The sequence below is a fragment of the Rhododendron vialii genome, chromosome 11a (genome assembly GCF_030253575.1).
Source record: "Rhododendron vialii isolate Sample 1 chromosome 11a, ASM3025357v1".
Taxonomy (NCBI): Eukaryota; Viridiplantae; Streptophyta; class Magnoliopsida; order Ericales; family Ericaceae; genus Rhododendron; species Rhododendron vialii.
Window position 1 is genome coordinate 19,304,270 of NC_080567.1, and position 21,894 is coordinate 19,326,163.

The window sequence follows — 21,894 nt, forward strand, 5'->3', positions numbered from 1 at the left end:
CTCTATGAAATAAACAAGATGGAAGAAAACTGGTCAACTACAGAACTACTAGACTTGTTTGATGCGGGTCTTAAGGGTGGTTTTTATTTATTTATTTTTCAGGTAATGGGTAATGAGCAGAAAGAAAGAAAGAAATAAATGATAGTCATAAGTGAAGAAAAACTTATGAAAATCTGTGCATACCGGAAATGAGAAAGGTTTTGAGATTCCGAGAGAACAAAATAGGAAGATGAAAGTAAAAAGCGAAGGGAAACTTGTTTGTTTGTTTAGGGTCACCCATTTCTTGTCTTGTAAGAAAAAATGGAGAATATAAGTTGTCACCTCATTTACAATTGTCTTTCTTTTGTAAGGTTAGAGTTATGTGTGTTGTGCATGACTCAGTACGTAATCTTAAGGGTTAAATGGAGACCAGTACAGTAGCTTCTCCCCAAGTCTCAATCGCGTTGACATCACATACTCCTAGTAGGAACGGACCACGCTTTGTTCTCTTCATAATTTCAAAAAGAATTTTTCAAAAATTTTCCTTAGATTCTCCTTACTTTCAATATTTCTCTCTCTATCTCTCTCTATTTATTACTCCTACTAACGCTAATGCTAATATCCGCCCAGAAGGCAGATGATGGTGTACGACACGCGCATCAATAAAGCGCCAGTTCCTATGCTGTGTCTGAAAGTGTAGGACACGCGCAATAAATTGCTTTACAGCTATTGAGAATCCTGCCTTTTCAATTGACATGTGGATCAAATTACAAAACTAACCATTTACCTCTGAATTGAGAATCTCAAGAATTACCGTCATGGGTCCACGGCTCCACTTCACCTCAGGAGTCAGGGACACATCTAAACAGAGGTAAGACAATTCATGAGTAGAAAATTTCAAAACTAATTGTGGAGTCCACACCCCGTTTTCACTGACAAAAATCACAAAAAAATTTAATGTATTTTATTATTTCATTTTCATTAAAAAAAATACTAAAAATTTAACGTATTTTACCAAGTGATTTCCACTAACAAAAGAGTTTTTACCTACTCAATAAATTTTTCACTCACATACCCAGCAAAAAAATTTTTACTACCGGAAATAACTTGACATTTCTTAACAATTTATTTATTACCAAAAATACCTAACAACTTTTCAAACCTCAAATAAAAATTTACAAATTTTTTACTACTGGAAACACCTCCTAATAGGCGCTGCTTAGATTTTTAGAATTTTTTTCTTTATTTAAATTTTTTCGTTAGCCTAACTTTTGTAGTATTGGAAAAATAAAAAATTTATGACTTTTACCTAAATATTTTTAAAAATATCTAAAATAAAGTTGGCTTTTTGAAAATTTTGAACTTTATCTTGGATATTTCCAAAAAATCAAAACCAAAACCAAAACCAAAACCAAACAAAAGCCCTCAATATTTTTTTCTACTATTTTAGTACAAAAGTAAAATAAAAATAAAAGAAGTAGATAATCACCAACTGGTTGAAAGTTGTTGATGAATCAGTTCAGCTTCGGATCCAAAAACCAAAAACAGTTCTGATTGAAAAAAAGTATTGCCGGAACGGAATTTTATGGGTCTGCTTTTTAGGGGTGTTTTCGGTAGTAAAAAATTTGTGTAGAATTTTATTTGTGGTTGAAAAGTTGTAAGGTGTTTTCGGTAGTGAATAAGATGGTGTTTCCGATAGTGAAAAATTTGTAGATTTTTATTTGTGGTTGAGAAGTTGTTAGGTATTTCTAATAGTGAATAAGTTGATGGATTTGTGAGTAGAGTTACTGTAGCAAAAAAAAAGTTTTTGTTAGACAACTTTTTTGTTAGTAGAAATAAGATGGTAAAATACTGAAACTTTTTTATAAGTGAAAACGAGATGATAAAATGCGTTAAGTTGGTAATGAAAAAGATTTTGCTGGATATGTGTGTGAAGTTATTGAGTTGATAAAAACTTTTTTGTTAGTGAAAACCAGTTGGTAAAATACGTTAATTTTTAGCGATTTTTAGTAGTGAAAACGAATAATAAAATACATTTTTTTTTTTTTTTTGTGATTTTTGTTAGATGAAACACCCCTAAATGTAAAAAGAGAGAACAAAATGGTGAAATGACAGAATTGTCATGTAGGAGCGAGAAGATATAGGACGACATTTATTATTGTAAATACAGTACAAAGAACTGTTCCAGCAGTAGCTTTCCTGACACAACTAAAGCATAGTACTCCCTCCGTCCCAATTTACTTGTCTCAGTTTTATTCTAACTAAATAAAAAAACTAGTTATATCTTTAAATTGGTAATAAATTTTATATCTAATATAGATCTTGTTTGATAAATCTCGATTTGTTCTATAATACAATATTTTCAAAATCACTTAAAACATTATAAATTACAAGATATAATCAATTGAAAAGTGGCACGAACTTTCAAAAATAGTAATTAAATTGAGACAGAAATAATAGTAAAGTTCCTGACACAACTAAAAAATAATTAGTAAAATATTACGAGAACGGAATACATAGCTTTGCCTATTAGGCAGACAATAGCAGGACCCATTTAGAAAAGTAGCATTAATTGTCTGAATTTTTCTTTGAAAGATGAGCTTACAGAAATATTCAACTTCGCTAAAAATTATTACGGCTCGTTCCAGAAATTTTCTTAAAAAATAAGCAGCTTATTTCATATTTTCAAATTAAAAAATAAAGTAAATGAAAAATAATTTTTCAATTTTTTTTGCATCGTATAAAAGATCTCATCGAGATCTTCCAAAAAAGATTCATATTGTATATTTTTAAATTTTAATAAACCCATAATATTTGAGCTTAAAATTACTTTATTAAAAAATAAGAATTTTTTTTGTTTCGGACCGGAGCCTACTACTATTACAAGTACGAGAAACTTTTAGGTATACCGGGGATACCAAGCCCCATGGTATCCCCTCCGGTTCGTTTCTCATTTTTCGGCCATTTTTCGATCACATTTGAATAATCGATTTTGTTCATTTTGTAGAGTTCGGCGAGAACTTTAATCATGCCAAAAATTGTGTTTATCGGACTTTATTTGATATATGATCGGCACACATGAAAATTGCAAAAAAACCAAAAATGGGTTTTGATTCAGTGTGTTTTTTTGACTAAGTTTGGGTTTTCATCAATTTTCACGTGTGCCGATCATGTATCAAATAAAGTCCGATGAATACAATTTCTGACATGATTATGGTTCTTGCCGAACTCTACAGAATGAACGAAATCGATTATCCAAGCGCAATTGGAAAATGGCCGAAAAATTAGAAATGAACCGGAGGAAATACCATGGGGCTTGGTATCCCCGGTATACCTAAAAGTTTCTCTACAAGTACAATGGAATTTTCAAAAGTTGAGGTGACAGATGCTCCTGACCCTCCTTTGAATTTGTCTTTGCCGCGTAGGATGGAAATCACTATTGCACTAAATACTTTATTTTTGGCAATTCTTTCGTTCACGACCAAACATCAATAATACGGGATTTTCCTTTTGGCTCGGCCACACCCGTAATCATTTCGGCATAATTTTTGATAAAGATCATTAAATTAAGCTTGTTGAATTTTCGATGAGATCATCAGAGCCGGTTTTACAAATTGACGGATCTGAAAAAATGGAATTACTATATGTTACTTCAGGTCAGATAATACTGCGAGTTCTAACAAATTTAGGCCAAAATGACCATAAGCGGGTAAAAAAAAAATTCCATTTCTCATTTGTGTGTTGCTAGCTTTCGGGTTCAAATCTCTATGGAATGATTAAGCGATCCAAGGTTGTGATGACTTAAGGTAAAAAAAAAAAGCTTTGGAACCACCGGACAAACTGCGCCAAATTTTACTGAAATTCTACCGTAGCAAACCAAAAAATAACTTTGGCTTGAAAAAATGGCTCAAACCATTAGAGATGCTCCAATAAAAGCTCGACACAGCTCCAAAGATATAAGAGGAGAGAGAGAGAGAAGATAAGGAGACGAAGGCAGAGATTAAAACTGTGTTTGTATATTGAATTTGTGGGATTTACCTAGAAAAGCAATGGGTACACTGTACACACTACACAGCCTGGAAGGAAGGAACCATGGCACACTTGCACTCTTTCTGCAACTGCAACAACACTAGGTAGAAAAAAGACGCTGACATGACAATGAAAATATTCCCCGGAAACCAATAGTACAAGAATACATCTACCATACAAGAATCAACTGCTAGATTTCTCTACATCTCTAAATTTCTCTCACCGCAAATGAGCGAGTGCTGGTAGTATACAACAGAAAAAATCACGACGAAAGAATCCTTTCACGCGTGCAGACACGTTGCCAAGTTCTCCGGAAGACTTCGTTCTTTCTCAAAATCCCTTTCTCTCTCAGTAAATTCCTGCACAATTCTGTAGTCCAACCAAAGCATAAGCATAACTTTTAGTACCACTGACAAACTCCGTTGCCCGTCGAATGTCAATAGCCAAAATACTTTCGTGCTAGGAGGAGCAGAGGTTCCAATGCACTAGGAGCGAATTTCCTTGCAAAAAGCAAGCACACCGAAGTTGTCTGGTCATTATAAAGGCAGCTCTGACCTTCAAGTAGTCCCCTCAAGAACACAACCGTGATATCTGCCTCTCCGAACGTAGCGGGGTGGGGCCCACCTCTCGACCAGTCCGTCCAGGTGAGGCTCCTATTCGCCAAGAGATCTGGCGCTAGAATCGTCAACATGGTCGGAAAGTAATGCTCGTCCGTGTAACAGGCATGAGGTCTACAAAAATTCAAAAACTTTGGATAAAATTTGGTGTCTTTCGTGATATAGATTGCAACTTTCCGGTTGACTTCGAACCATTGGGCACCTTTACGCCAGTTGGCCACGGTGACCTCCGGCAACATGTTGTGGTCATAGCGTCCCCTCCCGTACGGGCCCGGGTCGTCGAATGCGCCCATGAAGCTGTGTTTGGATTTTGTTATGTACGGGTAGACAAAACTGAAGTTGTAGATAGGAATGCACGATTCAGAGACGAGCACGAACCGCTCGTTGGTGATATCGAGCAATGCGTTAGCAAGAAGTCTTCTCTCCGCATCACACATACTCATCATCCCCCATTCTGTGAGCTGTCCATAAAGAACAGGACTCGTCAACCATACACAAACTTTGCATGAACTAGTTTTAAATGACAGTACGACACTCAACGAATCAAGTAAAAACAGGCATACAAAAATGAATCAGATGAAAGCAAGTAATTACTTATGGATGCAACCTTAAAATTTTGGACAGAGAGTTCATTGCATAACATTTGAAATCATTGAAAGATATTAATGGTCCAGGTGTATATTTTGGCATCTCAAATGCAAGAATAGATCATTCAAAATGTAAGATATTGTATTCCTATGGTTGAAACAAGATAACAAGAAGAATTCACAGAATCCACACTACCAGTGATTGAACTGGAATTGCCACGATTCATTTGTTTCTGCTTCCTACTTGTTAGCATGACAAGAACGAAAAATCACGAAACTGCAATTGCCTTTTGACTGCAGGCCTCATATGCTAATGACAAGCTAATGGATGTGAACACAAGATTGTCAGATTGTCTTTTTGTGTTGGGAGCCCCCAAGGTGATCCGGGGAGATCAACTAGTCCTCAAAGACTAGGGGTGCCGAAGGCGAAGGAGGATAGAACCCAAGGCAATCCAAGAGACACAGAGAGAGAGCAATGATAAGAGACAAGTGGATGTGGTAAGAACGTCTTAACATTAGTTAATGGAGCAAAACAATATCCCCACATAATGCCATATCAGGCAGGATAAGAACTGTGACACACTACACTTCAAAAATGTTTCTAGTTAAATCACTCGGTTTCACGCTTTTCTTCAATTAGGATCGAGCAAAAATATTAACATTAGTTGATGGAGCAAAACAATATCCCCACATAATGCCATATGAGACAGGATAACTGTGATACCACTTGAGATAGGTGCTTATGTTGTCTTGTTGTGTATAATCACGTTTTCTGCTTATCGCCTATTTAGACACGCACACGTACATAAACCCATCCATTAGGTTCTTGCGTATAGAAGGAACTATTGTTTGTCTGTTAGACAAGATACTGTATTACTCATGCTATTTAACACATAATCCTATTTTTTGTGCATTTGGGTCCCCCAGCTTTGGCCTATGCAAGGATTTTGGTATTGTAGTTGAGATTGTGCAATATTGTTTTGTAAGCTTCATCCATGAGGATTCACCATGTAACCAGAAAATGCTAATACCCTAGTGATTTACGTATTAGAGTACACATTCCAAACATGGCACAATACCATTCTAAGACAATGAATTTAGCAATTCGAAGTAATCCCAAAGTTTTTCTATATCTTTCAATCGATATCTAGATAGAGTATAGCTTTGCAAGACAAAATATAAGAGAATGGGTCAAAATACTCCTACAAGGGTGCTTTACATGAACAGTTAAGAAACTAAGGTGTTTTATTTAATGATTATCGTTTGAAAGTACATTGTAGAATAGTACAAAGAAGACTACCTCTATCGTACAGTCTTCCCCTGTTGTCATTGATTAGATCTTATTTCCAACCAGAAAAAGACGTATTTTGAACTACTTTGGCAAAGGACCATGAGCAGCACCAAAACTATTCACTACTCTATATTCAGAAGACATGAGAACAATAATCTTACGTTCTCTCCCAATCTACTGTGATATTTCTTCCTATCAAAATCAAGTGAACATCAGCTACTGCATATCCATCAGGTCTCTTTTCCCCATTCCACCGCCCCAAATGTAAGAGTTGTGGCATTGAGATTGAGTGTGGAATATTGTGGTCTGCTTCCGCTTAATCAACTCTAAATCCAATGGAAAGACCCGCACTAATCATTGAAGTTATCGTATTTTCCTCAGTCAGATCTGTTATCCTCATTACATTCCCCGTTCCAACCAAAACCCAAGTTCTAGTTAGCAACAGAAGAACAAAGAGAAAAAGAAGGTGCAAAGTAGTTTTTGATTGGTTCATGCTGGTAGAAAAAGAAGCTGGCAGTCATTGAAATTCAACAGACTTGGAAAGCTTAAATCTTCAACTGAACTATACTTAACAGAAATCACACCCCAACAGCGGCAATCTTTAACAACGGAGTTATTAATCCGCAATCATCCTATGGCAGAAATTTTTGAGCGAGTAGTTCAGCATTTTAGGGAGAAGAGGAAATGTATATGCTTAGAAGAAAAGAAGGGCGAACAATCAACACAAACATAACATGACCGCACAAATTTTCATTTCACGTTGGTTTGAAACATACCTGGCTCGGAATCTGCCTTTGGTAGAAAACTGATGATGACGAAAAATTAAGTTGGTATGATGGCAATGCATGAATATAAATTGAATATAGCCCCTCGTGCCCCTCAAAAAACCTCTCCCAAAGCGGTGCCAATGGCAATGGCCCCCTAGTCAAGAACAAGAAAGCAATCTTCGGAACCCTCGCAAATGGATACTCCTTTATCTGCGGAACACATGACACCCTCCAGAACAGCTCTGTGTCAGTCATGTTGTGAAGCAAATCGGTCGGAGGCGTAATCCAGTGTTCTAAATTATTACGCTCCCCCGCGTTTCCACAGGTTTGGAAACTCTCTAGTGCCTTGGGCAGTGTGGTTTGAAATCCAAAGTACCTAATCAGATATATGCTAATGAATGAAATGGCAACACACAAGAGCAGGATAGGTACAAGTAACCGAAGCAGCCTCTGTGGGAAAACCCTATATTGGTTTGGTCTAGTTGTAACAGTAGGTTCCTGGCTTTCCACCATTGACACTACACTTGGTTGCATCTATCTCCCACAGAAAAATGTCAAAAATGCCTTCTGGGTACCTTGGATTCTACTTGTTCAAAACAAATTACACCCCTTTCTCAAGCTCAAAATTTGCAACCCTATAGTACATAAGGATTGGAAAAGAAAAGCTTCTCCAAATTTGAAACTCTTCCCCAGTAGGATCTTGAAGTCAACAGCCATAAGGGTTTGATTTTTTTTCATACCTTAAGGGTTTGATCTGAGGAGAAGTCAAATACAGAATCAAAAGAATATTTGCTTATGCAGTGCAGAGTCACGCTGTTACGGTGCAGGCAAGAGCTGGTGGAGTGTGGGTGGATCCGGTCCATCCGGATCTGACTATTCCAGCGACTTCCGACAAGGTTTTGAACTGTTAGGTTTCTTTTCTTTTTGATCAACTACCGGCACGGCCGGCCCAAACCGCCGAATGGTTAAGCTGGGCCCTTTTTTTTTTTAAACACCAATAAAAAATAATTTGTATACATGACAATTGAAAGAAGCTGCCCCGTTCCAGCTTCCCTTCTTACGGAGTAAAACATAAGTACTTATTTCACTTTATAAGACAAATTATTCTATCGCAACATATCATGTTTAATTCAAAAAATATGTAATTATTCCCAAAGAAGTACTTATTTTGATAAAGTGAAACACTCACGGCAGAGCCGCTTGTGCAATGGACAATCTGGATTAAAAACAATCCATTACCGTTAATAGAACATTTTTAATCCGGATTTTTCAAAACACTTTTGGACGGCCGAGATTGAGCGCCGTAAAATTTATTCATGGCTCCTCCGTGAATAAGTTTATCTTATGACAATTTTAGTCCACAATGTACATAGAACACACGTCGATTCTACTGGCTTTGGTGTTTTGTTGGGTTCTCTTATGCAAGTTTGAAATACAGCAACTGCAAATTTTCACATGGAATCCTTTTTTGAAAAATAAACACCAAAAAGAAAGGCGTAGGGTAGGTCTCGAACTTGACCATGGAGCGTGTATCTTACCTCTCAACCAACAAAGATTAATACATTCATGCGAACTACTACTTGTACCTATTTCTAACGTGACCCCTTTTTTTGCCAAAATTTCAAGGCCTAGGTGGCGGCCTCTCGGGCCTTACTCTAGGGTTGGCCCTGACTACCCGTCAGTTTGATTTTTTACAAATGTTAACATGTCAAAAAATAATGTCCGTAACCCACTTTTTTCAAAAAATGGAAATGTAAGTTGTCACCTCGTTTACATTGTCATTGCAAGATTATTGTAGTAATTATGCATTTGTTCATAGGTAACTCCGGCGGTGGAGTCAGGATTTAGAAATGGAAGTGACACAGTTTAATAAAAATATATTTATTTATACTGGGAAAGAAAAAATAAATGAGAAAGTTAAGTGTAAGTTATATAATTAATTGGGCTCTATTGTTATCTTTATATTTGTGAAAAGAATAAAGGATTGGTCAAATCCTTTCGAGTTTCGTGAAAAGATTGTGAGAGGGAAGATATAAAAACGAACTGATTCAACATTATTATTAAACTATATATGGGCACTTAAATTCGCCACTTGAAGCTTATTTTAACAAGAACTTTAAAATTCTAGAAATTCAATATATTGCCATTTGGCGCTCTTGGAGCTATCCTCCCGAAAAAAAATCTCTTTTCGATGAAACAGTAAAGATTATGCTATGTCACAGATTGGAAGTTTGAAAATATTTTCTATTTATACGATACAGTATTGCAGGATGACTTTTCGTGAGAAGTGATGTGGATTCGACAAGTGGCAAGAATTTATTGGATTGTGATGAAAATTATAAAGTAAGCTATGTAACATAATCATATGACATCGAATCATTCCATAAATCTTTTTTTTTTTGGATATAAAAATCTTTCTTACACATTTAAACATTCCATATCCGTTGACTTATTCAAAGTATGAAAGTATAATATGTAGAAGAATCAATGCCATTAGAGTATGCAATTTATTTGGGAAAGTATGTAGATACAATATATGTAAAAACAATAGAACCATCGCCAAAACATTGTTTTGGCTCCATGCTTAACAATTCAGCGTTCGGGGGGGCGGGGTGGTGTCATTGTGTTTTGGCTTTGCCATATGATAGTTGAACAGTAGGAATTGTTGATCAAGAAAAATATATAAGCGCACATGACTTTTTAAGAAGTGACGCACTAATAAATTGGTAACGTCGTGTCAGTTCATATATTTAGCGGATGGATTTTCTGTGTTTTACACATTGCAGTCGATAAGTTATGCCCAAATTTCCTGGGAAAAGAAAGTTTTTTTTTTTTTTTTTTACAAGTCAAAATTAATTACAGGAGATCAACCAAGTTTATCCTTCAGAAGAAGGGAATCGAGTCCAGGCGGAATACAACCTGGATTAACACTATAATTTCTCTCTATACAGGAGGAAGCTAACAAATGAGCTACACTATTTTGCCCCCTAGGAACCCAAACAAAAACCCAATTCAACTGAGAAGCCCAGGTCTTGATGTCCTCTGCTATAGCTGCTATCTCCCACTGACAATGCTCCACCTTGCTATTAAGACAGTCCATCACTACTCGACAATCCGATTCGAACACAGCTTTATCAATTCCCAAATCCTTAGCCATCCCACATGCTATGCGTAAGGCCCAAGCTTCTGTCACCAATGCTGAAGATGCTACAATTCTGCCTGCTCTATAGTATTGCATCACTCCACCGCTATCTCGGGCTAAACAGCCGAAGGCAGCTAAGCTGCGGGAGGAGGAAAACGCTCCATCACAGTTGAATTTGAGAAATGAAGGGGGCGGGGGGATCCACTTCATCAATCCTCTTGTTGTTACTTTATGGTCTTTGGCCCCCGAAAAGACAGCTTGTAAATCGGTGTTAGCATTCTTTGCTCTTTCTATAACTTTTCCAGGAATGGGCATGACACCATTGAAAACACAATCATTTCTGGCCTTCCAAATTGCCCAACATACTTGGAAAATGTAGCCCACTCTTTCTGGACTCGCTTCTTTGGCTAACTCCCCACAAAGCAAATCCTCGAACCATTTGTCGGCTGCAACAATTGGTTTCTCCTGAACCCAGAAGGATAGGTCACAACCAGACCATACTGCCACTGTCCATGGGCACCGAAATAAAATGTGTTCAATGGTTTCTTGCTCCCCTTCACAGATAGGACACAGTGGTGAACTGGCACACTTTTTCTTCCATAAATTATCTTTGCATGCCACCCAATTTCGAATAACCTTCCAGATAAATTGACGTACCTTAGGAATTGTTGGCGTAGCCCATATCTTTTTCCAGAATTTATTGGGGGCACGGTGAGAAGATGATGGGCGTTGAATCTTTGCCTTCATCTTGGCATAAAAGGCTTGCATGTACCCAAACTTGACGGTGTAAGACCCATTCTTTGTATGTTCCCATATAATCTTATCTCCTCCCTCTGTGATGCTAACTGGAATCTTTACAATGGTTTTGACATCATCTTCAGGCACACAACTCATTAGCTTCCCCACATCCCAGGCTTTAGTCGTTTGCTCTATAAAATCTGAAACTTTTGACCAGAGGCAGTCTGTAGGAGGAGTTGCACTTGGTTTTCCATCATTCCAGTTCGGAATCCACTTATCCCCCCAAAAATTAATGCTGTCTCCATTACCCACATTCCACCTAAGTCCTTGACCAAGAAGGTCTCTTCCCACTAAAAGGCTACTCCATAACCACGATGGGGAGGCCCCTCTCCCAACCTCCATTAGAGAATTATTTAGGAAGTAGAGACCCTTCAGAACTTGAACTCAGAAAGCATCGGGGTTAGAAATCATTCTCCAACATTGTTTAGCTAACAGAGCATCGTTAAAAGCTTCAAAATCACGGAACCCCATTCCTCCGTTTCCTTTTGCCTCAGTTAGTTTATCCCAGGAATCCCATTGAATTTTACCCCTTCCATCACCATTTTCCCACCAAAACTTTCCATTAACAGAATTAAGAGAGGCGCAAAGGGATGTAGGCAGTTTGAAGCACATCATAGGATACATTGGAGTGCCCTGCACTACCGATTTGATCAATACTTCCTTGCTAGCTTGAGGTAGTACCTTTCTGTTCCAACCTTGGATCTTTCCCATAATTTTGTTTTTGATAAAGGCCATCGCTTCCTTTTTAGATCTCCCCCAAAATATAGGAAGACCTAAATACCTTGCTCCCTCTGTCATCTCTTCCATCCCAAAGATATTCTTGATTTTAGCTCTCATTTCCATTGTTGTATTTGAGGAGAAAAAGAGACTGGATTTTTGGAGATTGATTGTCAAACCATAAGCCTCACTGAAGCCCAACACCAGATCTTTGAAATTGTTGCAGCACCTTGAATTTGCTTCCAGGAAAATCAAAGAATCATCCGCAAACAAAAGATGAGAAACCACAGGGCATTTTTTCCTCATACGAACTCCCACCAAAGATTTCTTAAGAATGGCTTTGTTGATGAGGACGGACAGGACATTTGAAGCTATAAGGAAGAGGTATGGGGATAGAGGATCACCTTGACGGAGGCCTCTGTTAGGATCAACACTGCACACTTGCTCCCCATTTGCTGTAATGGAGTATTTAACAGAGCACACACATTCTTTGATCCATCCAATTCAAATAGGGCTAAAGCCCATCTTCTCCACCACTTTAATAAGAAAGTCCCAGCAAATCCGGTCATAGGCTTTGTTGAGATCTAGCTTGACCGCCACATTCCTCTTCATTCCACTCTTTTTGTGTTTTAAGAAATGGAACACTTTGCGAGCTACAATGATGTTGTCATGAATTTGTCTTTACTGTGTTTATAATTCCCAAGCGTGTATAAATGAGATGAGCCTACAAAAGAATGGAAGGAGAATTGAAGAGCGGAAACTGAGCAACCAAGTCCGAATTTCGTTCTGTCCTAAGGACACGATAGACCAATTGACCCCTCGAGGGCACCCAAATTTTCTAAGGGCGAGGACTTGGGATATGTAGTTGTTAACCCATCTACCACACGCGCACCGCTACTGCCCGGGCTGGTGTCGTGGCCCCATGGATTGGATAGGCCCTAAGTTTGGGCCTAGAACTCTTAATCTTTTTTTTCTCCACATAACTCTTGGGCTTGGACTTAAGAAGACTTGGTTCAAGTCTATTGTACTGTATTTGTTAAGCTTGGGCTCGACAGGTTTGGGCTGCCTAGAGAGTCTGGCTTGTAACCTCAGTACCAATTATGGTTGCAATATACAAGTGGAGAGCAGCTGCAGCTTTTGATTATGAAATGCCCTAGTTCCTACTTTACCAATCACCAAGGAATAATAAGTAGGAAATCAACAAAACACGATAAACACCAGATATACGCAGGAAATCTCTGAATGGGTAAAAACCGTAGGAATGAATCAAACAATAAAAATAAACGTTGTGTGATTCCAAAAGATCGACCTATAAAATACAATAGTGAATCCTCACTAATTGACTCGAGACCTATTCGTCGACTCATCGCTCACCACACCAAGTGTTTAACTGCTACTGCCTTGAATCCTCAAGTCTTTCAATACTCTTCCAAAAATCCACCGGAAGTGATTCAAACTAAGTTAAATCAATGTTTGTAGGAACTTTCTGGAGTTGGATTTGTTGCTCAAAGATCCTTCGATCTCATGGGTACTCCAAGAAACAAAGTAAAAGCCCTTCTCAAATGTCTCCTTGCATCAAACAAAGCTTATGCGGCTGCTCTCCTAGTGTCGTCACCGTTCTGACCTAAAAGCTATATAAATAGGGATTTTCGAGCCACTTGCTGATCAGAACCGTGGGCTGGACTTGAGCCAGACACTGGCTTGAGCCACTATCTGAAAACTTGCACGCTTGCCTTTGCTTGTTGAATTTCTTGGCCAACACCTAACTCTCACACGCTCATTACAAAATATATTGATTCCATTTCACAAAACTTATACGACGCTCTAAAGAATAACAAAAAGAAAGTACGACTTGATAATAATGAGGATACAAATGAATGTGTATTTTGATATGGAATTGCTAACCATTACGGCAAAACTCGACCTATAGAGCTTACAGATTATAACAGCTTCTTCATAAGGCGGTTTTTTCAGCAACCACAAGAAATCTTTTTCTCAACCATTTTTCACTAGCTTCGAGTTGGTGTTTGCATATATAATGCATCTCCCACATAGGTAGTGTCGTCCACTAAATTTTGTAGTATAAAAAAATTAATCTTCCTAGCTTCATGTTTAGACACACCAAGAACAATCTTCTCTTCATCTCCTACAAAGCCCTGCATGCCCATCTTCCTCCTCGTTTGTTTTCTCATTCTGAATTCTTCGTAGAGTTCCGTTGTTCAAGAGGGATAACAAACACAACTTAGTTTGGCCATACAGTTTCAATGCGGTGCCACTAACATTTTATCTTGGGAGACGGTCGCTGACAAAAACCTTGTACATCTTGGTGAGGCAGTGATTTTTTTTAATGATGCTACTGTGAGATACGCGAGCCTCTGTTTTTTTTATCCCGATTCTATTTTATAATTCTGGTTTGATATTTCACTTTTTTCGCCTTACTTTAAATTAATAATTTCAGATTACTTTTGTTCGCTGACAGTTATAGTTATTTTCACAAACCGTACCAATTAGTCTAATATATTCTCTTTTCGTTCGCGTTTATATACTTGAACATTGTTAATTCCAGGGGCATGAGTTTTCGGACTTTTTTTTTTAATTTAGTGCCCATCTGTTTAGTTTTGAAATACTAAATAAATTAGTTTGTCGGTTCAATTTCGGTTTAAAGTATTCTTCCATTGAACATAACCAATCCACGTACTGGTTCCTTCACATTAATTATTTGATGACATCTATTGTATATTCGTTAGGGTTTTTTTTTTAATTTTATTTTATATAACGCAAATGCCGGGTCAGCTTATGAGTCAGGAGGCAAATGAAGTTGACCTCTTAGAAATTGAAAATGGCCGCAGAGTTGACCTTATTTTTCAGTTCATACTGGGTAGGCCGTTTGTTTGAGTAGCCTCTTCAAAAAAAAAAAAACACAAAACAAAACAAAAAGAGGTAGAAAGTTTAATGATAACGAAAGAAAATTACTACTGCTTAGGTAGTGTTCCAGTTTATCCCCTTAAAAAATAAATACTTATTTACAATTTTTAAGCGTAAAAATAATAGACTTACTGAAATAAAAAAATATGCAATATGAATCTTGTTTCAAACCTTGCAAAAAAAGTTAAAAAATTATTTTCGTAAATTCATTATTTTTAAACTTGAAAATAAATCTTAATTTTTTAAGTACTTATTTAAGAAAGTAGAATGAGTCTTAGTTTAATGGAATCTTACTGTACATACATCTTGGATTACGTTGACAAAAAATTGCAAAACAATCTCAAAATGTTTTATGGTGAAATTCGACAAAGATCCCCTCATCTATGCCTATTTTTCATGGAGACCCCATAGTGTTTAAAACCACCCAAATAGACCCCTCACCTATTTGAAATGAAAAAATGAGTAACTCCGTAAACGGAATGAAAGAAATGACGATTCTACCTCTTAAAAATTACCCACACTGACTCCCTCATTTATAAAAATCATGCACAATACACTTCTTTTGTCTTTTCATATGCTCTCTCCCCCTTTTACCTTCTAATTGGCAAAAACTAGTCAAAACACCACATCTTTTCTCTTCCTTCCTCTTGCCGACGATGGGCACTTATGTCTAGTTTCTTCTCGCCATCGACCACAATCACACAATGGAAGCCAAGGTGAATTAGGCAATTTCCTCGCTAGTGGTCCCCACTGCTTTTCTTCTCTTGTCGTTGGAAAACAACATTCATCACCCAAATCAAAATCAGTTGCCAAAGGTTAGCCTTGTTTCCAATTCTCCCCTGCCCATACCTCCAATGATTGAGGACTACATGTGTTGTTGTTGTGAGTTTTTCTTTAACAGAGTTGAATTGATTCACTTTAATTGACCATCATTTCTCATCAATTTTGAATGCCTGAACTTGAACCCCTTCATCAATAGTCCATCTTCATCACCTACTCACACAACCATCAAACCCCAAGTTCAAAACTTAAACCAAACCCAAACCCCTCTTCTAAACACCACAGACCAATCCCAATTAGAAAACCAAGAAAACCTCGAAGAAGATTGCGATCCCTACCTCGGCAAAAACCTTCAAAAGCTAGAATTGTTTCTCTCTTTTCTAGGTTTTAACAAAACCTCGCCCTTGAGCTTAGGGGGATTGCATTTCTCTTGATTAGCATTGCTCTTTCGCTGGTTGCGCTCAACTTATTGGACTATTTTGATTGTGAGAATGTGAAGTCAAAACACCACAGGCATCACTACAGCCTTTTTCTCGATGGAGTTGAATTAGATTCACTTTAGTTATAGTTCTAAGTTGTGTGAGATAGGCCATTGTGCAACTGTGGTCGATAGTGAAAGGAAAGAAGAGAAGAGGCATGGCGTTTTAACCCATATATGGTGGTGGTTATTGTTGTTGTTGCTAGCTTCCATAGCTGTTGTAGGAGAGAGAGAGAGAGAGAGAGAGAGAGAGAGAGAGAGAGAGAGAGAGAGAGAGAGAGAGAGAGGTTTGATGAGAGGGAATAAGGATGTATATAGTAGTTTTAAGGGGCAATTTTGTCTAAAAATGCCCAAATTAGTGACATGTGCCCTTGCAACAAACAGTTTTGAAATGAAAGGGTGTCACTTGTGTAGAAACCCAGATAATTTTAATTATTGAAATGCTTATTAATTGTCTAATTGAGAAAACATGGCTTATTTGGTGGTTAATTAGATTGATGATTGAAGTGGTAAAATGGAAACTAGAGGGAGTGTGTGTGTGATTTAGAGATATGTGGGTATATATAGTGGATTTGAGTGGTAAGAGATAAATATCCCCTTGTATCTCTCTCTCTCTCTCTCTCTCTCTCTCTCTCTCTCTCTCTCTCTCCACCGTGCTCTCCTTCTTTCTACCATATACATCTTTCTCTCTTGCTCTTCTACTCAAAACTTCACTCAATCTCTCAAGAACCTCAAGAATTGACCTCCCTTCAACCTTCCAATCGCATTTTTGAGCTCGAAAATCCTTGGGTCAAGCTTGGAACGAAGCTTTGAAGTTCGTGGAGTCTAGAGGTTGTTCAAATCGCTTAGATCTTGATTTTCGTCACGAGGTAGGGACTTCTTTACCTCTTTTATATGTTTATATGTTGATTTGATGTGAAAATCGAATCTTGATCGTCCCCCTTTGTTTCGAAAGTTGTCAAAAAAGTGCAGAAAACACCCGAAATCGCCCTGGGATCGATCCTCAAGTATGAGAGATCGATCCCTCATTTTTAAATCTGGATTCTTTTGCCTTGGGGATCAATCCCCATGAGAGGAGAGATCGATCCCTCCCCTCTCTGGATAGTTTTGATCATGTTTTGTACTCCCTCGATCGTATCGACTCCCGATCGCTTCTAAACCGTTTTCGACACTTCCCAACCTATCTCAAGCGTGTTCAATTGACTTCCGATGATTCATTGATTTTATCATTGATCTGTTGGCCTTCCGTTAGTAAGGAACGAATATGATTCACTTGATTAAAACCGCGTTAAAATGAAATTTATTGATTGCTTGACTACTTGAGAGCATTTGTGGCATGTTGGTGACATTGTTGGCATAACGTATGATGTTTCATGTATGATTGTGATCATGAGAAAGTCCTAGTTTGCATATTGAGTAAGAAAGTAGTTGTTTGGTTTGGAAGTTGGTATAGGGAGTCTCGTAACATAGGGGGTGGTAATACAGGGACTTAAATGAGTCTCGTAACGCAAAGAGTGGTAATATGGCGATCCAAGGGGTTAGGGTTCTTCGTAATGCAAGGGGTGGCAATACGGTAACCCTTGCGGTGTTATATTGTAACACAATGGGTGAAAATACAGACGGTGAGACTAGTGATAGTGAGTCGCGTCAAAACTGTAGAGTTGCTTGTGCCTTATGAACAATGTGGCTAATTGGAGATAGTACGTGGCATGTCTTAGAACGATTGTTGTGAATGATTGGCATCTCTTTGAGTTGATTGCTATCCATCGATTGAACTATACCTTCATGTCTTCTTCTCTCTGCACTTATTATCATATTTGCATATATGATTGGTAAAGACTTTCTAACTGGGTTAGTGTAGCTCAACCTATCATTCTTTTCAGGTTCCAATGCCGGACAATAGCTTGCATGCCTCGTGTGTTGGGATGTGAAGATATTTTGAAAGTTAACTTCATTTAGTTTCTTAAACATCTTGTAATAGCTTTCTTTTGACAAAGATGTGTTTGTAATTAATTATTCTAGAAATTCCTTTGACTAAATCGTTTGTAACTTAATAACTTGTTCGTAATCGCATTTAAGTTTATTTTGGGGCCAGTGTGTCAATATTGTAATTCCTTAAACTTGGAGATTCGTTTGTAAAGTTAAACAGGTGAGAACTTTTTTGGGTATTGTATATGTTATGTGATGATCTTTTGTTGAAAATGATTATTTATTTACGTTGAAAATCGAGGGCGTGACAACTTGGGTAACAGAAGTAGACGAGGGGGTTAATTTGGGCGTCTTTAACCATTAGAGAGTCTTCGTGGAAAACATGTATAGATGAGGGGGTCTCCATAGAATTTCACGATGTCTTATTTATGGATATGAATTGTCTCTTGTCCTCACTTCGAGCCAAAGAAAGCTCCTATAATTGCAATTTACGTTATATTTGTCATTACTTTTGAAAAAACTTTCGTATGTAAAATTCACAACAGTACTTCTCTCGAAGGAGTGGCCAGAGATTTTGGTTCACCACCTGTTCTTTTCATCTTCTATTTCTTTCTTAGATTGTTAAAAAAGAACTCAAAAGTGAAAAAAAAAAATGTTAGCACCACAAATAATTACACAAACACATACACAAGATGCATTCAATGGTGTTTCCACTAACAATCATTCTACAACCACAAACGTTTACACAGGACGCGGGGGCTCTGCTGTGCCTCATGTCAAGGCACGTACAGCACCCCCTACCCACACCAAAAAAGGGGGTCGTTTTGCAGGATTTTTTTTTTAATCTTCCTATTTGCAATTCTATGGAGCAGAAACGTAATTATAAGAGCTTTAGAGATAAAATTTAATTATGTCTCTTTAGAATAACATGATCAGAATAATAAGATCTTCACATTGGTTCAAACAGATTGAAAATTGAAGCAGATAATTTTTTAATTGTATTTTTAATATATAAACAGCCTACAAAACTTAAGTGCTTCAATTTTAATCCGTTTGAACAAGTGCAAATATCTTATTATTCTGAACATATTATTGTAAAGGATCATAATTAACTTTTGTATCTAAAACTCTCATAATTAAGTATCTGCTCTTTATTTAAGATCTTGTGGAGTAGAAACATGATTATTAGAGCCTTAAAGACAAAAGTTAATTATGTCTTTTTAGAATAATATGTTTAGAATAATAAGATATTCACACTTGTTCAAATGGATTAAAAATTGGACCACTTAATTTTTGTAGGCTGTTTATATATTAAAAATACAGTTAAAAAATTATCTGCTCCAATTTTCAATCTATTTGAATCAGTGTGAAGATCTTATTATTATGATTATATTATTTTAAAGAGACATAATTAAATTTTATCTCTAAAGCTCTTATAATCACGTTTCTGCTCTATAAGATTGAAAATAGGAAGGTTAAAAAAATTTTCCTGCAAAACGGCCCCGTTTTTTGGTGTGGGTAACCGTTATTGGGTGTGGGTAGGGGGTGCTGTGCCATGAGGCACAGCAGAGCCCCCGCATCCGTTTACACAAATTCACTCGCATTCACATTGGATCTATACACACTACACCTTCAGGCTTTAGTGTATGTGTAAAGTGTTTGTGTGAGTGTATGTAGTTCTATAATTATTGTTCCACTGAACTAATTAAAAGTTGTGGACTACAATTTTTTTTTTATTTCATCCTTATTCGAAAAAAATTCGTATTTGTTAAAAGCCCACATAAATAGAAAATTTGAGACGGGTCACTCTTTTCCTATACTGATATTAATTGTTTATTCTAACGGAAACAACTTGTTTAAATTGCTTAAAGCTATAGACACAATTTTTAGGGTACGCCCACAGTCCCATACCCTCATCACCACCTTATAGACTAGCTTGCTGCCCCTTAGGACCCGGCGGCTAGCATGGTGGGCTGTGACTTGAAACGGTCTCCCCCCCCCGCCCCCCCTCCCCTCTCTCTCTCTCTCTCTCTCTCTCTCTCTCTCTCTCTCTCTTTTATCAGTAAAAAAGATTTTATAAATTTTTTGAAAAATATTATAAAGACTTAACAAATCACGGACATATGAGCACAACGCTACCCGAGAACCAAACTCAAACGAAAGACAAGACACCAACCAAAAGCATCACAATCAAACCCAAACGGTCCTGTTTCTTGCATGAGAAGTGCACGCTAATTGCCCACTTCAGTCTTCGCTTGGGCGCTGGAAAATGAATTAAAAATCTGTATATATAAACCTTCAGTCTTCGCTTGGGCGCTGGAAAATGAATTAAAAATCTATATGTATAAACGAAAACTTAACACTCCACTTCACTATTTATTTATATATACATATGCAAAGGGACTCTTTAGACTAAATTTTTAGTCTTTTTGATCGAGTATTTTGAGTAGCTTTCTCTAAATTTTTACTACATTCAGGTCAATTTTTTGTGATCAATCGTTTGTCTTGACGAGAGAAGCTGTAAAAGTATAAAAATACATACCAAGGTTCAAAAGAGTTCATCAAAACCGAAAAAAGTTCGGAAAAAACAAAAAAAGACAATCTTTTAGTGTCTAAGCATGTGGCCTTGAGTACTTGGTTGCACCCGGAGCATTCATTGGTGTTTAAACGCGCCTTATTTATACGAATTACCTGAAACAAACAAAAAACTACCTTACGTGCAATATCGCATAAAATACTAACTTTATAAACATAAATACAATAAAACTAAGGACTTAAGTACTAAGAATATGCATTATTAGGTGCTTATCACCGATCTAGTAGTGCTGGGAGATAGACGTTCATGCAAACCGTAAGCACTGTAGCAGGGACGAATATGTCTTAATTACAAAGTGTTATTCACACTCACTCGTCTTGATCACCAATTTGTTCCCATCGATTTCCAAGTTTTGAATTCCGCCTTTATTGCACTCATATTATTGATTTTCGTCACAAATAGTAAACATATTTTTTCAACATATTTTTCCCCATTCAAAGAAACCAATGGAAAAAACCCGTTGGCTAGTAGTCCCATATAAGCCTGGATCATGACAAGAAACTTTTTATTTTATTTTTGATCCGGATCATGACAACAAGTTGGATGGGAATTCAACTGGTTGACAAATTCAATCTAGGACTCTGGAGTTAATTGACGTACGCAAGTTAGTCCGGATATCTGATTTTTATTTTTGATCCGGATCATGCATGACAAGAAGTTGGATGGAGATTCAACCGATTGACAAATTCAATCCAGGATTTTAAAATTAGTCGAGGCGCGCGCAAACTGACCCAAACATTCGATTATTATTTTTTATCCAGATCATAACAAGAAGTTGGATGGGAATTCAAGTGGTTGACAAATTCAATACATAGGTGGTGTTGAATTTGTCTACTTTAGAAGGCGTCTCTTCCTGTCACTTTCCCCATCCCCGTGCAAAATATAAGGCACCCCGAACAAATATTATACTAGTATGGTAAACGGGGAACATGTGCCTCCTTTGTCTTATATCACACTCATCCGCACCGCTAAATATTGTTGGCAAACTTCCATGCCATTTCGTAAAAATGGCAAATTGAATGCCACACCTACATTGCCTCTCTCAAATTTGACTAACGTGAATTCCTTTGTTATAGCTAGTATGCTTGTAGCCCAATGTCACTTCCTCTCTTCTTCCACATGGAAGGTGAGGGTTTAATTCTCGTCAGGAATACAAATGTTTGGTGTGATGGTGACTCTTTGGGGTTTGTCGCTTAATGGTACCCCTTCCAGTGGTGGATCCAGAAATTTCGGAAAGAGGAGTCACATTTCAAGAGGGT

General features: G+C 37.4%; 1 protein-coding gene across 1 annotated transcript; it reads right to left on the reverse strand.

Moving 5' to 3' along the window:
• Positions 1–3,974: 3,974 nt before the first annotated feature.
• On the reverse strand, positions 3,975–8,240 carry LOC131308456 (glycosyltransferase BC10-like). The gene is made up of 2 exons (XM_058335392.1): positions 7,280–8,240; positions 3,975–5,086 (listed from the first exon to the last, which is right to left on the reverse strand). Exons 1-2 carry the CDS (start codon positions 7,802–7,804, stop codon positions 4,445–4,447), a joined length of 1,167 nt encoding a protein of 388 aa, XP_058191375.1. The 5' UTR covers positions 7,805–8,240; the 3' UTR covers positions 3,975–4,444.
• Between the last annotated feature and the right edge of the window lie 13,654 nt (positions 8,241–21,894).